This window comes from Dreissena polymorpha, chromosome 15 (genome assembly GCF_020536995.1).
Source record: "Dreissena polymorpha isolate Duluth1 chromosome 15, UMN_Dpol_1.0, whole genome shotgun sequence".
NCBI classification, from domain to species: domain Eukaryota; kingdom Metazoa; phylum Mollusca; class Bivalvia; order Myida; family Dreissenidae; genus Dreissena; species Dreissena polymorpha.
The window spans coordinates 3,890,051-3,909,062 of NC_068369.1; the positions used below are offsets into that span (position 1 = coordinate 3,890,051).

Sequence of the window (19,012 nt, forward strand, 5' to 3'; positions counted from 1 at the left end):
TTAATACAATGTATTTTTTTGTATACCTGGACCCGACTTTTAACAAACTTGTTGTCCACGGACAACTTAATTGAAAAAAATCAGTTGCCCAGACAAGCAAATGTACGACTCGGGCAACCCGAATTTTTTTTTTCGCCACCCCTGCCACAATGGACTCATGGACTCCACCCAAACCACCCCCACCCCCATCCCAGCACCCCCCCCCCCCCCCAAAAAAAAAATAATAATAGTTATATGCCCCTGATAGAGTGTAGCAGTTGAACTGTATGTCAGTCTGTACGTGCGTCAGTCCGAAAACTTTAACATTGGTCATAACTTTTGCAATATTGAAGATAGCAACTTAATATTTGGCATGCATGTGTATATCATGGAGCTGCACATTTTGAGTGGTGAAAGGTCAAGGTCGTCCTTCAAGGTCAAAGGTCAAATATATAACGTTTGTCAATCCATCCGAAAACTTACACATTGGTCATAACTAGGGTCGTCCTTCAAGGTCAAAGGTCAAATATATAACGTTTGTCAATCCATCCGAAAACTTAAACATTGGTCATAACTTTTGCAATATTGAAGATAGCAACTTGATAGTGGCATGCTATGATTGTGTATCTCATGGAGCTGAACATTTTGAGTGGCAAAAGGTCAAGGTCATCCTTCAAGGTTTAAGGTCACAGTCAAAGAACAAATTTTGCAATATTGAAGATAGCAACTTGATTTTTTTGTATTCATGTGTATCTCAAGAAGCTGCACATTTTGAGTGGTTAAAGGTCAAGGTCATCGTTCAAGGTAAAAGGTCTAATGTCAAATTTTGCTATATTGAAGATAGCAACTCGATATTTGGCATGCATGCGTATGTCATAGAGCTGCACAATTTGAGTGGTGAAAGGTCAAGGTCATCATTCAAGGTCAAATTCAAGAAGAAATTGAAAGGATGGATAAGGCACTTAATAGTGTTTTTATTAACCCATCACAGTCATTAAAATGAAACTAATGATTTAGTTTGATGAGTTTCAAACAATGCACAAATTGATGTTTGATATTATTCAAGTATTTAATTAGTTTCAAAATATGTTTTGCAATATTATTTATTTTCAGAATATCATGCGATGCCGCTATCAGCAAAGTCTTATATTATATCATATTATATCATATGATATAAATCAAAGTTTAAACATCACTAACCTACAACCCTATAAGAACTACTCATTTACTATTAGATATGTCGGCATGAGCAGCCAAGTATCAAGAGATGCAACACTTAAATTTCAAACCCTTGAGAGCAGTGAGTATATACAGTGTTTATATTATTTATTAACGTTACTGTTCTGACACAATTCAGATGAAAATCGCATGATGCATCACTCGTTTTTCAGCAATGTACATATGGTTACTTATAATAGGTCAGTTGAAAGGACAAAATCTGATTAAAATATATATGGGCATTTCGGCGTATTCAATCTCAAGAGGTTGTATCATAGAATGGCGTAGGAAATGCATGTGTCGATCAGTTGGCAGGTCTACCTGAAGATCAGCAGGTTTGCATCATATATTAATTTCATGGGATGGTCTTTCACATGTTGCCAGTGTTATACAGTGAATTCTTCGAAAGATTGCCTCCCGGGTGTACTTTGTCCAGGGTTTTCCATGGAAATCCATGGAAAATACGAGGCTGAAGTATTCGGACTAAGTTTCCAGCCTTTTCCAGCGTCAATATTTAAAAAAAAAGGTGGAAAATTGTCCATGGTATGTGGAAATAGCCTGGAATTGTTTCCATGGTTTTCCAGGCTCCCTGGAATAATTACCATGGAACAATTTCCAGGGTTTTCCAGCCAGCATGGAATAAATACCGTCCGAATACTCCATGTAATCTGGAAAACCTTGGAAAACCATGGATTCATTTCCAGGGTTTTCCAGATTACATGGAGTATTCGGACGGTATTTTACATGGAGTATTCGGACGGTATTTTTTCCATGCTGGCTGGAAAACCCTGGAAAATGTTCTAGGGTTTTTCCATGTTTAATATTTCATGGATGCCTGGTATAACATGGAAAATTGTCCAGCGTTTACCATGGTCACTGAATAGAAAAAGAAATTTCTGGTCTAAAAACAATATTCATGTATTAAATGAATACAATACTCACAGCTTAAGTAAATCATAATTTAAGGTTAGATTAAAACAAAACAAAAAATCAACATAATGCCTTAGTTTCTTCGATGTATTATTTTGTTCACAATTCATCAAAATATAACATCAGATTACAAATTGTGTTACATTTATTTAACAAATTATTCAGATCAAACAAGTGTTATTTAATACATGCTTACAAAGCCTCTAGGTCCATTATCATAAATCAGGCCCTTACATAACAGAACAGGCGCTACTTTAAAAGTTAAAAAGTATAATGCAACCTTCACAACATGTATTCAAAGTAACAAAATACAAGCAAGTCAAGTAATATACAGTAACAATTCACGAACCCTGTACAAACGATATACAAGAAACAAAATGAAAAAATTAAGTTATTTTAGCTGCTTCATGTATGTCACAATATATGTAGCTGCCCATGAGCACAAGGAACTATTTTTATGTCCCTCACTATAGTAGTGCGGGACATATTGTTTTTGCCCTGTCTGTTGGTTGGTCTGTTGGTTTGTTGGTTGGTTTGCGCCAACTTTAACAATTTGCAATAGCTTTTGCTATATTGAATATAGCAACTTGATATTTGGCATGCATGTGTATCTCATGGAGCTGCACATTTTGAGTGGTGAAAGGTCAAGGTCATCCTTCAAGGTCAGAGGTCAAATATATGTGGCCCAAATCGCTTATTTTATGAATACTTTTGCAATATTGAAGATAGCAACTTGATATTTGGCGTGCATGTGTAACTTATGGAGCTGCACATTTTGAGTGGTGAAAGGTCAAGGTCATCCCTCAAGGTCAGAGATCAAATATATGTGGCCCAAATCGCTTATTTTATGAAAACTTTTGCAATATTGAAGATAGCAACTTGATATTTGACATGCATGTGTATCTCATGGAGCTGCACATTTTGAGTGGTGAAGGGTCAAGGTCATACTTCAAGGTCAAACGTCATAAAGGGGGACATTGTGTTTCACAAACACATCTTGTTCTCAGCTACTTTTACTTTAATGCAATTTAGGTGCTTAATTTCATTAAAATACTTTTATTTAATTTTATTGTTCAAAAAAATTCAGAACATAATGCATGTACATGTATTACTTTCCAAGTGACAATTTAAAATATAATTGCAAGTTAAAACTTGTGTAGGCAGCTTAGTAAATGATAAGTACCCAGGTGGGATAAAATTACAGTTTTTAAAAACTTTTTTGTTAATTAGCTGGGCTTCAGTAGGTCGTGGATCTTTTATAGAACTTGTACTGCTGTTATACTGTACGGCTCCTGCATGATCTCTGAAAGAAAAACAAAGCAAACAATATTACAAGAAAGTCATAAGTTTTTTACATTCATCTGTAAAAGTAAATGTGCAGCAATCATATGATTGAATATCTATACTTCAATGCTCATTCATATTTTAATCTATTTGAGATATTTCATATCACTGCTCAATTCGGTACATCTGGCTTTTTTGTATTTGAGCGAACATTTACGATCCTTAGTAGTTAGCAATTATTTCTTTTCCATTTACTGAAATTTATTCTCTTAAAGTTTGCAAGCGGGCTTTAATCTACTTGCAAACAGGCAACCACACAGAAAAACTGAGACTTTCAAGTGAATAAATTGGTGATTTAACTTATATTTTTATATGACTCTCTTTTATTTTGAAATTTATATTGTTGTTTTCTTAAATGCCCCAAAACGGGGTACACTAGCATGTATCTGGGAACTCAAACATATATAGGAATTTTATATTCAGATATTGCTATATGAAAGTTATGCTAATTTGCTAATTCATATAAAAATAACCTGTTATTGAAACTAGACCAAAATATTGGATACTTAAAAGACAAAATACTTTCAGGTGGTTAACACTAAATTACTTATATGAACCCAGGGCATAACAATATTTACCATGAATATGTGGCCATGTTAGTCCTCTTGGTAAATGCGCCAAAAGAGCCACTTTGCTGTCTTGGGTTATTTCCCTGCCAATCTCTGCAGTATCTTCCATCAACTGGTCAGCTACAGTTAAAGCACATAATGAAAATGTATATAGAAAATAATTCAAGTATTGTTTTAAATATTTAGTAAAATGGTCTTTAAATAATAACTTACAATGAAGTTAATACATCACAAAGCATAGCATAACATAACAAAATTTGTTGGTATGATTAGTACAAATTTATTATTGCTATAATTAGAATGATGTGTAATTCTATTGGTATGAAAATGCACAGTGAAACCTAAAAAACAATGCTATTGGTTTAATTAATTTATTTATAAACATTAACAGCATTAATGAGCATTGAGTTCTCATCATGCACAGCACATAACTCCCTTAGCCTCAGTTCCCTAGCCATGCATTATAAACTTCCGATACTACATTCAAGCTTATTAATATCTCCTCATAGGACTTCCTTTATCAAGCTGCAAACTGCACTTACTGAAAATGTGTGTGACAGCTGCTTTTAAACTTCTATATTTGCCATACTTTTACCTAAAATGTCACATATAAAAAGGTCTACAATGATGACATAAGAAGAATAAATTTAAAGGAATATTTATGCCCCCCTTCGAAGAAGAGGGGGTATATTGTTTTGCTCATGTCGGTCTGTCGGTCGGTCTGTCGGTCCGTCCACCAGGTGGTTGTCAGACGATAACTCAAGAACGCTTAGGCCTAGGATCATGAAACTTTACAGGTACATTGATCATAACTCACAGATGACCCCTATTGATTTTGAGGTCACTAGGTCAAAGGTCAAGGTCACTGTGAACCGAAATAGTAAAATGGTTTCCGGATGATAATTCAAGAACGCTTATGCCTAGGATCATGAAACTTCATAGGTAGATTGATCATGACTAGCAGATGACTCCTATTGATTTTCAGGTCACTAGGTCAAAGGTCAAGGTCACGGTGACCCGATATAGTAAAATGGTTTCCGGATGATAACTCAAGAACGCTTATGCCTAGGATCATGAAACTTGATAGGTACATTGATCATGACTGGCAGATGACCCCTATTGATTTTCAGGTCACTAGGTCAAAGGTCAAGGTCACAGTGACCCGAAATAGTAAAATGGTTTCCTGATGATAACTCAGGAAAGCTTATGGCTAGGATCATGAAACTTCATAGGTACATTGATCATGACTCGCAGATGACCCCTATTGATTTTCAGGTCACTAGGTCAAAGGTCAAGGTCACAGTGACAAAAAACATATTTACAAAATGGCTGTCACTACAACCCATAGAGCCCATATGGGGGGCATGCATGTTTTACAAACAGCCCTTGTTAGAATTAATGAAAATCACAAACCTTCAGTTGTTGTTCTATTCCTAGACATACTTCTGAAACACTTGTATGCATCACTTTTTAACAACATTTCATGTCACTTTCCAAATGATATCCATACCTTATTATTTTAAGAATTTCTTGTTAATGGAAAAACTCATTAACTCTACTGTTTGTGAAATTACATTAACTTCATTTTAACAACAAGTTTAACCTGCATATTTTCTACAATACGCCTACTCCAGAATTTCAATCTACCAGGTAAACTTTCTGTATTTGAACTCAGCCAATCAGAAAAGGCTGTGATATTTTATAACCAATAGATTAGCGACAGACATATCTGACTCACACACAGGCATATCAGATAGTTTGTTAATTGCAAACCTGGACTGTAGTTAAATATTGAGTGTGTATACACCTTGAACAGGGTTAAGGAATTTAAACTTGTAGACATTGCTTTGAAAGTTACTAATATTACTTCTACTACTAGTACTACTACTACTACTACTACTTCTGCAAAATTACAACTACTATTACAACAGCCACAACAACAACAACAACTACTATTACTACTACTGCTACTACTACTACTACTGCTACTTCTACTTCTACTACTACTACTACTACTACTAATACTACTACTACTACTACTACTGCTGCTACTACTGCTACTACTACTACTTCTGCTTCAACTACTACTACTGCTTCAACTACTACTACTGCTACTGCTGCTGCTGCTACTACTCCTGCTGCTGCTGCTGCTACTACTACTACTGCTGCTGCTGCTACTTCTACAACTCCTGCTGCAGCGACTACTACTACTACTGCTGCTGCTGCTGCTGTTACTACTACTTCTACTACCACTACTACTACTACTACTACTACTACTACTACTACTACTACTACTAGTACTTCAACTACTACTGCTACTACTACTGCTACTGATGCTGCTGATGCTGCTACTGCTACTACTGCTGCTACTGCTACTTCTACTACTAGTACTTCTACTACTACTACTGCTGCTGCTGCTAATGCTACTTCCTTAACTACTACTACTACTGCTGCTACTAGTATTGTTATTATTATTTATACTACTATTGCTACCATACTGCTACTATTCCTGTAAATGCTAAAACAACAACACAATAATAACTGCTACTACTGCTACTGTCACTTAAATGTGCACCAATAGTATAATTATCAGTAGTTTAACTGCTTGTACAACTTATACAACAACCACTTTTACTTCTACTCCTACAACATATTCTACTGCCAGCACCAGCATTACTACTTCTACTACTACTACTACTACTATAACTACTACTATTTCTGCCCAAACTATGCACATTGTTTTATGTTTTATTCATATGTTGTGTTAATTGTTGAACTCTGATTTACTTTGAAAAAATGTGTTGCATTTTTATAAGTTATTTTCTCCTCTTATAAAGTCTAAGTTTTTTCCAGGGTCAGCTGAAAATGTTAAGAGTCTTTTCCATGCTTAAAAAATTCTTTGTTCCACTTTCCATGCTATCTGGAAATATTTTCCATGGTTATCCAGCCTAAATCCAGTGTTTTCCATTCCTTTTCCATGCTTTTCCATCCAAGGCTGGAAAATGCTTGGAAAAAAAGTCCACGTTTCATGGACATTTCTAGAACAAAACCCTGGAAAACCCTGGAAACTGTTTCAAATTCCAGGGATTTCCATGGAATTCCATGTTATACCATGGATTTCCAGCCTAAGTTCCATGATTACCCTGGACGATGTACTCCCGGGCTTCCAAATGAACACCAGACCAGGGTAGAACCCGAGTTTTTATGTCCTCCACCACTATAATGGGGACATATTGTTTTTGCCCTGTCTGCTGGTTTGTTGCTTTGTGTGTTTGTTGGCCCCAACTTTAACATTGGCCATAACTTTTACAATATTGAAGATAGCAACTTTATATTTGGCATGCATGTGTATCTCATGGAGCTGCACATTTTTAGCTCACCTGAGCGATAGCTCGGGGTGAGCTATTGTGATCACTCACCGTCCGGCGTCCGTCCGTCTGTCTGTCTGTCTGTAAACAATTTGTAAACATCTTCTTCTACTAAACCATTGAGCCAATTTCAACTAAATTTCATGTGGAGCATCCCTAGGTCATGGGACATAAGAATTGTTAAAAAAAATTTGATCACATAACCAAGATGGCCGCCATGACCATATATGGTAAAAACCTTAAAAAATCTTCTTGTCAAAAACCGCTCATCAGAGTTTCACAAATTTTCACAGGGATGGCCTTTGAAGGCTCCCCTGAAAAAGTTGTTCAAAGAAATTTGATTCGTCAAAAAACATGGCCGCAGGAGCTCGTTGAACTTTGCATGTTTATTCGTTTTTGCCTATTTTGTGAAAACTTTCAAAAATCTTCCACATTTTTTGTCCGATCCTTTCCAAATTTGCACAGTGTCTTTATATCAATGAGGACACGAACCCTACAAAAAATGAGCATTATTGGTCCACGAAGTACAGAATTACCTCCCCTTGAATTGAGAAAATGGTGTTTATGCAATAAAGTCCAAATTTTTCATCCAATTCTTTCCAAACTTGTAAGGATTTAGCATGGTTCAAACAAGGGAAACAACTACGGTTTATGCATGTTCTTTTTATCACAGATTTGCCTCCCTTTAATTCATTCAAAATCTCATTTAACAGCAGAGATTCCAAATCTGACCTGTAAATGAGCCCCATATTTACTGCCAGTGCTAGGTTACCTTTTCCCATTTGATCATTCTTAAGTATTGGTCTTGCAATGCTGCTACTGCTTCTGCTACTGCTACTACTACTACTTCTACTACTACTACTACAACTACTACTACTACAACTACTACTACTTCTACTACTACTTCTACTACTACTACTACTACTACTACTACTACTACTACTACTACTACTACTACTACTACTACTACTACTACTACTACTACTAGTACTACTACTACTAGTACTACTACTACTACTACCACCACCACCACCACCACGTCTACTATTACTACTTCTACTACTACTGCCACTACTACTACTACTTTTACCACTACTACTACTACTACTACTACTACTACCACTACTACTACTACTACTACTACTACTACTACTTCTACTACTACTACTACTACTACTACTACTTCTACTACTACTACTACTACTACTACTTCTACTACTACTACTACTACTACTACTACTACTACTACAACTACTATTTCTACTACTACTACTACTACTACTACTACTACTACTACTACTACTACTACTACTACTACACCACCACCACCACCATTACCATTCACAGTGACAAAAAACGTATTCACACAATGGCTGCTACTACAACTTATAGCCCATATAGGGGGGCATGCATGTTTTACAAACAGCCCTTGTTTCTATGGGATTTTAACCACAACTGTTCATGTTTATCTCCGACACATATTTTTAGGTCACCTGTCATGAAGTGACACGGTGAGCTTATGTGATCGTGTGATGTCCGGCGTCCGTTGTGCGTGCCTGCGTGTGTCCGTGCGTCCGTCCGTCAACAATTTGTTTGTGTAGACAGTAGAGGTCACAGTTTGCATCCAATCTTGATGAAATTTGGTCAAAATGTTTATCTTGATGAAATCCGGTTCGGGATTGTATTTGGGTCATCTGGGGTCAAAAACAAGGTCACTAGGTCAAATAATAGAACAACCTTCTGTAGACAATAGAGGTCACAGTTTTCATCCAATCTTTATGAAATTTGGTCAGAATGTTTATCTTGATGAAATCTGGGTTGGGATTTTATTTGGGTCATCTGGGGTCAAAAACTAGGTCACTAGGTCAAATAATCGAAAAACCTTGTGTAGACATTAGAAATCACAGTTTTCATCCAGCCGTTATGAAATTTGGTCAGAATTCTTGATGAAATCTTGGTGGGATTGTATTTGGGTCATCTGGGGTAAAAATCTAGGTCAAATAAATAGAAAACCTTGTGTTGACAATAGAGGTCACAGTTTTCATCCAATATTTATGAACTGTGGTCAGAATGTTTATCTTGATGAAATCTGGATTGGGATTGTATTTGGGTCATCAAGAGTCAGGAACTAGGTCACTAGGTCAAATCATAGAAAAACATTGTGTAGACAATAGAGGTCATAGTTTTCATCTGATCTTAATGAGTCAGGTGAGCGATTCAGGGCCATCATGGCCCTCTTGTTAGTGGTGAAAGGTCAAGGTCATCCTTCAAGGTTAAAGGTCATTTATATGGGGACATTGTGTTTCACAAACACATTGCTTGTTTAAGCCTAATTTGATCCACTTTTTTGAATGCTCATACTTAATGGGCCCTCTGTGAATGGAAATTAAGCAGAACATTCCAAGCAGTAGATACTGTCTGCTGCACATGGAGCTTGATATCAGTGCATTATCACTAGTGGCATCCACTTGTATCTGTTACCCATGTAAGGCTTTTATATGTTGTCTTATTAAAAAAACGGCAACAACTTTATGTCCAAATATAATTTTCTATTCAAATTATCATTTTTAAATGCAGTTTAAGACTTTTTATGCTTATTAATCAATCCAACTGCAGAGTTTATTACATGATATAAATATTTTCTGCTGGTACTTATCTATTTGAAAATTAATTAAACACGTCTTTATTCTTACATTACAAAATGATCTGAAGTTTGTATCAAATGACATTGTTCCAGCTAGATTAAATTCCTGCCTGAAAAAATTATGTGGAGAAAACCATAAAAGATTAACTAAAGCCTGAAATGAACTACAATTTAATAATTATAAGCACCCTTAAAGAAATATCGATTGTTCTCTTATGGTCAAATTTTTGTCTATAAAAGGATCAGGTCCAGTGCCTGACTTGTTCAAAATTTATTGGTTGCAGGAGGACTGACATTTGTATTGTACAGTGTATCATATGAGTCGCGTTCTGAGATAACTGGGTATAATGCATGTGTGTAAAGTGTAATCCCAGATTAGCCTGTGCAGTCCGCTTTTCTATTTCTGTGCAAAGATAGTGTCGTCCCTGATTAGTCTGTGTGGACTGCACAGGCTAATATGGGACGACACTCTACGCACATGCATTAAGCCCAGTTTTCCCAGAACGAGGCTTATATGAACTTGTCCAGTTACACAAACTTTCTATATCATTTATATCTTTAGGATTTGAATTTTTTTAGTTGTTCTCAATTTTGTTAATATCTAAGAATTTTTTGTTCAAATTATGTTTTTGCCTTTTTTCACTGTAAATCATATTGCATGGTCTGTGCAACAGGTACACATAACATCCTATAAAAACTGTTAAGTTTCAAAAGGAGTGAACATCGATTTACCAAAGTAAATGATTTTCTGTTCCATTTAATTTATACCTATTTACACTCGTTGATGAATGCTATGGCATAAAAAAATTATATTTTTTTATTTTTTCAGTCCCCAGTTTTGTGCAGAACATTTCGATGAGCTTCATTGGTGCTCAAAATGCCACTGTAAAATGGGTGGAGCCAAGTAATATTAATGGACTATTAACATGCTTCTACATTGAACTAGTCAACGATTCTAGCTTGTATAGGAACACTGACAACTGGAACATCACATTGAAAATACAGCCGAATGCGAGGGTGATGTTATTACGGGACCTGCTCCCTTATACAAATTATTCTGTTAGGGTTAGCGCACAAAATGTAGCCTGGAATGGTTCATATAACCAGACAGTTGAATTCCGTACACATATTGGAGGTAGGTGTATCCTACATGTGCATCCTTCTACATATAGCATATGTGCATCTTTACTTTGTATTAAATTAAAAACAAATGAACCAGGCTCTGTGAAAATAGGGCTAAATGCATTTGTGCATAAGTGCTATCACGGAATATTCCACTGAGTCCATACAATATTATCAGGAACAAGACTTGAATGGATCTGCTCAAGTCTCTTCCTAGAGGAAATCCTGATCAAGTGGATGCACAGACATTATGCCTGGTTTTCCTAGAGCTAGGCTGACACTCTTGAAAATATTGACAATTCATTTCAGTTCCAGATACTCCAACTGGCATTACAATAGGACAGGTTTTGTCCTCAATGATTGAAGTTAAATGGAACATAAGTGGCTATTATTCCGGACCAACTCGGTTTGCCATCAATGGAGAAGATGCTTTCAATGGCTCTATTATGTATACTAACATTACTCGCATTGGGTGGAGTACAGGTAAAAACCTTTTTTTGTGTTATCTGAGTGAAGCCCAACCATATCTTTCTTAGTATTTGTTATATTAATGTAGGAAAAATGCTAACTTTATTCTTTGAATTTTTTTATGATCGTCTATACTCCCAATCGATTTTCATACTTACAGCATTCAATCTATGTACTAATTCGAAAAATAAATAACTAATATTTGTATAAAAGCATATTTCAATATATACAAAGTGAGACTCAGTTGCAACAGAGAATATAGAATAAATGTAACTCCTTAGACGTTATTAGGAGAGAAATTCATGTTTATATCTGGTAGTTTATTTTAGGTTCCTGAGTTATAGCATATACAATACTGGACAATACAAGTAACACCACATCAAGCATAAAAATTATTAAATCTAGGGCCAACCTTGGACAAATCAATAAAATAGTGCAGATTCGAAACATTTGAATAACTAGTCAATCCTTAATTGTAGCTAAGAAATCATCACTTTAAAATAAATTTAAAACAAGTGACAACATAACATACACACATTGACCAAAGAGGTTATTTATGTGGTCAACATTTTGGTAATATTATGTACTTATTTATTGCAAGTGACAAATGCTGATACGCATACATACACACAATGTCTGTAGTTACATTGCTATCTCGTTAATTTTATATATTTTATAGGTGGAACTTATTTTGGTGTAAACTTATAAGTTTATAACATTTTATCTAATCGCTTGGATATATCTCTGATGCATTCTACACAAGTACACACACATTATTTATATACTTTTTTTTATTCATTTGTTATGTTTTGGCATTTGTATTTCCATTTTCTGTGTACATGTTAGTGAGAAAGTAATAAACATATGTTTGGTTTTTAATTAATGATTTGGAAAGTGTGTGGTTTGGTTTGCCCTCAATGCAGTTTAAATCAATAATGTTTTGCTTGGACAGTTCCAAGAAACTGATCCAAGCTAGATATATAGTAAATAATTGTTGATAATATTGGTGTTCAGTTATAAAAGAAGTGGATAAGCAAAACATATCTCCCCTGATTTTACACACCAGATTTATTGAGGTCCAACACCTGTACTTGACTTAGTGCTTTAACACAATTTCATGTGCAAGTAAAATGTAACATAATTTCACCACAATTCAATTGTCATAATTGGAAATGCATATCGGTAACCCAATGATCTGATGCATTGAGTATTGAGATAATTGTCATATTAAAAAACGTTATAACAAATATGATAATGATGACGTTATAATTTTAAAACATTAAGTATTTATAGGAATGATCAAACCCCAGAAAAAAATATCAGACTTATTAACAACCCCTAGTCTTCTAGTAAAGGCACTTGAAATTTGCATATACAATACAAAGAATATCCATACGACACTTTGTAAAAAATAGAATTGACAACAGTGGGAATGGCTGTGATTGATGGGACCACCCAAAGCATATGGGCTTTCAACTTCAATGGGTGGTTGAGCTTCAAAATTTGATAAGTTACACATCCATGTCAGTATCAATTTAACGATGGATGTATAGTATTCAGATTGGCCTTGTTCATTCAACAGATGTGTATTCGGTAAGATTTGAGATATACATATTCACAATATGCGTAGTTTATATTGTTTGTCCCCAACACTTTGTGACCATGATCCAGCTACACTGCATACTTGTTTGGAGGAGTAAACATAGGCCACAAAAGCCACAAACCATACGTGCGATTATCAGAAATCAAGGACTATTTCGTTGTTTGAATGGTTGACTTATTGTAACTCGTTGGTATACTATTTTAACATGAATGTAATAATTGCACAGCAACAAATGTAAACTGAAGGCATATTTGGTATTTGTGAGTCAAATAGATATAAGATGAGCTGGAGGATCTGCATGAGTGTAAAAATACTCAATTTTTCAAATATGTCATAAATTATAACACTCATTTTGAGTTTTTGATGGTTTTACAATATAAAGAAGTGAAACTCAAGCTGCTGTAGCAGTATTGAATTCTTATTAAAAACAATTAGTTGGTCCTTTATATAAGGTAGCGCACCTCTAATGATTTCCCGCAATTTCTTCGAAGGTTGAAGAGCCTACTATTAGGTGCCGTAGCCTAGTGGTTAAGGCGATAGACTAGAAATCTTTTGGGATATTCCCGCGCAGGTTCGAATCCTGCCGACGACGTATACTTTTTTGGGACGCGTTTTATTTATTTTCTAACGTAATTTGATTTAATATGGCATATAAGCTATATTTATTGTTAAATATGTTGCAATTTTTATGCACATTCTTCAATTATTAAAATTAAAACAACGTTATGGCGATATTGGGTGATTTACTGTTGAAAATACGAACCATGCATGTTGCATTTTTATTTTTATTTCAAAAAGTAAACGGTAAATCTGTCTAGTTTTGGTATTTTTGCTGTATATAGTGTTTCTATAAAAACTTAGTTTAAAATATGACTTAAATGATACTATTTTGAATTTTATGACACTTTGTTTTTAACCGACCCAATTTTTACCTGGCTGAAATCATATACATTTCATGGCGCTCTTCCATAGATAAAAATTTGTAAAAAATAAATGTCTGTAAAAGAATACTTATTTTATCTTGTTTAAACTTTAAACACCTTTACAGCATCTGTACACACCAACTGCATGCCCATATTTGGAAATTTGAATGAATTATGGAACTTTTATATACCCCAGGGGTGAAAATAAACTGGACAAAAGCCGAGCGTGGGGGTGGTTTTAAGAAATCGGTATATTTTTTTTTAAAGCATGGAAAGCCTACCTACAAATTTGCATGTAGTTCAGTGAAATAATGCTGATTAAGAAAATAATTAATTAGATTATATTTGGATATGTGCCCATTAGAGGTGCGCTACCTTAAGGCAAGTGACCGATTGCCCAAACAGTATTTGGCGAAACCACCAATCTTATAATTACATTAATACACATTGCCAAGTCAACATACATAACAGAGTAAGAGGCAGCTTGTCAGATAATGGTCTGTAAAAATTCAGTATAACCTGCAGAACTCTCAATTGATGAACATACACATTTACTTTATAAGTACAGAGACTGTATAAGAATCTAAGTATAAAAAAGGTCTTAAACAAGGTTTCTTAAATAATAATAAAAACACAATACCGCCACCAGCCTCTGAAGGCTGGAAATATAACAACATCGAAGATATGTACGGGGAAACATACAAGCATCACTAAAATAAACAAACATTTATGTCATAATTTATATGTTATTATGCATTTTAAGACGCCTGATGAAATGGTTTTAGGCTTTTCCCATCTTTTCTGAAGAAAAACATTAAAAGAAAACGGTTTTGTACGTTCTGCACACTTTTTATCCCCCGCCATAGGCGGAGAGTTATTGTTTTGGCGTTGTCCTTCCGCCCGTCTTTCTTCCCGTTCGTCCGGAGCTATAACTTGGAAGTGCTTTGTCGGATTTCATTGAAACTTGGTATGAGTATATATTTTTGAATAGCCTTTCCACTTAAATAGCGACTTACCACCACCAAAGGATAAGGACGGAGTAACAAAGAAAGTACAGAAAACCAGTCTGAGTGAAAAGGACATTTATTGCAAAATGTCATAAATTAAACAAAACATCTAAATTAATCTATTAGATTTATGACTAGATCCCTTCTACCCTGCTGGGCAAGCAAGAAACCCGCCTTAATACATGAAAGGCAGAGCACACCTGAAGGTACATAATAAAAGGCATATTTACAACTGCATCAATATGCATGACAATGTAAAAAGGCATTAGTCAAAAACACACATAGAAGGTATTATGAATGAGCAAAAAAAAAAATCTTTGTTTATATATATATATATATAATTGTATTAAGCGGAGGCGGAATGGAGGTACGATAATTTTTCTAGCAACTTTCTGCTTACAGCGTTCTCTAAGACTGAGAGAAGGGCGCTTTGCTTTGTCTGCGAAAGGACGCTAAGCGCGTGGTCACGTGACTCGGACCCCGGAGCCCGATTGGCTGAGCGCTATGCAACATTAGGCAACCTATTGGCACAATTCCCATCCGCCCCGCGACTTTACATAACTTAGAACCAAGCTCGATTCATAAAACCTTTTATGTGTGCATAAAATTTCATATGGATAAGGGGATGATGCACGCCAAATGGAATTGTACACCAAATGTTAATGACGGAGTAATGACCCTTTGTATCTTAAAAAAAAATCTTTTTTGAGTGTCAAATATAACATTTTTGTGTCCAGAAGCATGTCTGCGGGGGATATCAATTCAACGAATTTGCTTGTTTTTCTTGTGTTCGGATGATTTTGAGAAGTGCAGAGGCATGCTGAAATTAAGTACATTTCATCCATATTTCTTTGAGAAAGTAGCATACTATAGTACTAACCTCTGATAATTGTGATGTATCTAAAGAAGAATCGATATTACATTACATTATTATAAATTCATAATTATTATTTTTGTTTAAGAAGGAGCATGATTAATTTGTTAAGGTTACGGATAAAGCTACTTTTCACATTATGGCCTAACCTAACCTTATGTTTTACTAAAGTTGGCGATTGTACAACTAACTTACCATTCTTAATGTTTTACTTAAGTTGGATTTTGTACATTAAATTACATGACATTAAAAACGTAAACAGCAATTAACCAGTCGCAAAAATAACAAAGCATTCTGCCATCTTATTTACCGTATATTATATATGATGTAGATATTAGAAAACGCCGTCAAACCCTTGCATATATATATATATATATATATATATATATATATATATATATATATATATATATATATATATATATATATATATATATATAACCAGATGATTTTGAAAAGCATTTGTTACCAAGTAAACATAATAAGATATTTTTATCTATCGATAATTTCATAACATTCGAACATTACTTTGAAGCCCGCTTCTATTATACTTGAAATAATGAAAATATGAACGTCTTTATCGAGTACAAATTAAAAAAAAATAGAGAACGTTATTGGCATGCTTCCGTCTCCATTTGGCTCACACACAAAAAGCCAACGGAGGTGATGTTGGGTATGAATGCTGAACATGCTTGGGATCCCAGCGCGTAATAAGATGTCACTGCGCAGGATGCCATCCTGCAACTTAATATTCAAAATGCGCTTCAGGCACGGCATGTGGAAGGTGTTTAAGCGGGCCCATGTCACATGAGTTGATGTCAATGACGGCCTAGTTAAAAAGCGTACCATGTTCTCTGCACTTTTCTTAGAGTTGGCGTACTGTGAAGATCATGTCGTTGGGGAATCTGCCGGCTCGGAAGCCATCCTGGGACTCGTGATAGAATCGAAATAAAAAGGTCTGAAGTCGGTTTTTAAGTAAGCTGAAAAAAATCTTGCCAACCGTGCTTAACAGAGAGATGCCTCAATAGTTCTTGCTATAACCCTGGTCATCCTTGTTCTTGTATAGTTTGACTATGGTGGCATTTCGCATGGTTTGTATGTATGTATGCATTTCTTTAGACCTTGCAGTCAAGGATAACCCATGAAAGTGCAAGCACTTATTTCGAATGGGTTCCTTTGGTTTAGCTGAAGAGACAGCGAGCAAAAGAGACAGTATTTGGATACAAGGAATCCGGGTGCGATACCCTAGCTCTTTGGGAATAGATCACTTGGTTCTTTTACGTGCTGAGTGTATAGCACCGATACACGTGAGAATTACCTGGGATTCATACCAGTACATCCCTGGTTGGGTGGGAAACACTTGAAGCATTTCTGAAATATCCAGTGTCCCGTCCTGGAACTAAATCGAGGACTCTGGAATGGTATATCAGAGTGTTACCACTCGACCATCGCACCACCCAAATGGTTTGTGGTACTGGCCTTCTCAGCACAAGTGCAGAACAATATGCAGTGGTTCTAGTAAGGTAGTATTTGAGCATTTGATCGCTAAAGGTGGGGGTGCCGGCACTTCCTGGGGTTTTCCACTGTGGTGACCCTGTGTTGAGTGGTCCTCTTGACTGGGCAGGCCAACCGTCTTCTTGATACCGTCTTTCATTCCATACACAAAGCTGAAGCCAGAAGTCGCTGGAATCGTTGATACGACGTCGACACTAAGGCTTTGAGCGATGTAGCTTTGTTCCAGAAAAATCTCATCCTGCTGCACACAAGCGCATGGTCTGAGGCAGAGTTGACAATGGTGTTCCTAGTTCACTACACTGCAACGCCGATATATCGCGGTTGGTGGGGTCCAAAGATCACGAGCGCGATATATCCGGCGCGCGATTCAACTCGAGAAATGTCTAACTTTATTTCATTGCGGTTAATTTGTCAAATTTCCCAATGTTTTCATTTTATATACGGCGCTGCTACATATTTTTATGTTAATAATTGCAAACCGATTCTACAATCAACATTTTCATAATAACATACGTACCGGTATCTGTAATTATGATAAAAACCAAAATGTAAATTATATTTTTTATTTTCATGTATAATATCGCTCGCGAATCAGCTAAAAAGAAGAATTCTTGCCGTTAAAAATTCGTATAAAATACAATTGTGCATAGATTCGAATTTACCCTTATAAGTAGTTCTAATTAAGAAACTGGAACAGCGTAGCGGTAACGATGCAGCGTGTTTGAATTTTATTTTATTGAGACGAAATGTCAATGCCACATAATTTGCGAGATACCGCGGTACTTTTTTGAAATTTACACGAAACTTTCAATGGAAAATAAATTATCTCAATGGTGTACCCGCTTCGAAATTTTTATTTACAAATAAATACACCCACACCAATTTTCGCGCGCTTTTTATCACGACAAAGAATTCATGACTAGTACCGAAAGTTAACGTTTTATATACCAGTAAACTGCCAATATTACCTTTGAAATGACACTTTAATTGGTTATTTCTTAAGTGCTAAAAACAACCCCAGCCGTGTGTAAACAACTATATCACTTATCGACTGTTGTTCACGCTTCACTGCGTGCCATAGTAAGCCGCAAAAAATAGGGAGTTAATACTAGCTAGAACCGGTTTTTAGCTCACCTGATTGCTCAGGGGAGCTTTTCTGACCGGTCTTTGTCTGTCGTATGTCCGTCCGTCCGTCCGTAAACATTTGCTCATCAACACTCTAGAGGCCACATTTCTTGTCACATCTTCATGAAACTTGGTCAAAAGCTTTGCCCCAATAAAATCTCGGCCGAGTTCGAAACTGGGTTGTGCCGGGTTAAAAACTAGGTCACTAGGTCAAAAAAACAGAAACAACTTGTAAACACTGTAGAAGTAACATTTCATGCTCAATCTTCATGTAACTTTGTCAAAATGTTTGTCTTAATGATATGTTGGTTGAGTTCAAAAGT

At 35.7% G+C, this 19,012-nt stretch overlaps 1 protein-coding gene across 37 annotated transcripts in view; it reads left to right on the forward strand.

Annotated features, from left to right (window-relative positions):
• LOC127860029 (uncharacterized) overlaps positions 1-19,012 on the forward strand; it is a 326,167-nt gene that overhangs the window by 193,022 nt on the left and 114,133 nt on the right. For 36 of the 37 annotated variants that reach the window (XR_008039573.1, XR_008039574.1, XM_052397751.1 and 33 more), the window contains 3 exons: positions 1,093-1,279; positions 10,882-11,187; positions 11,484-11,657. Coding sequence is in view for 35 of the 37 variants with exons in the window: in XM_052397751.1 (XP_052253711.1) it covers positions 1,093-1,279; positions 10,882-11,187; positions 11,484-11,657 (667 nt within the window). In the remaining 2 variants the exon portion in view is untranslated. The remainder of the gene's footprint in view (positions 1-1,092; positions 1,280-10,881; positions 11,188-11,483; positions 11,658-19,012) is intronic. The other variant, XM_052397776.1, reaches the window with a different exon arrangement.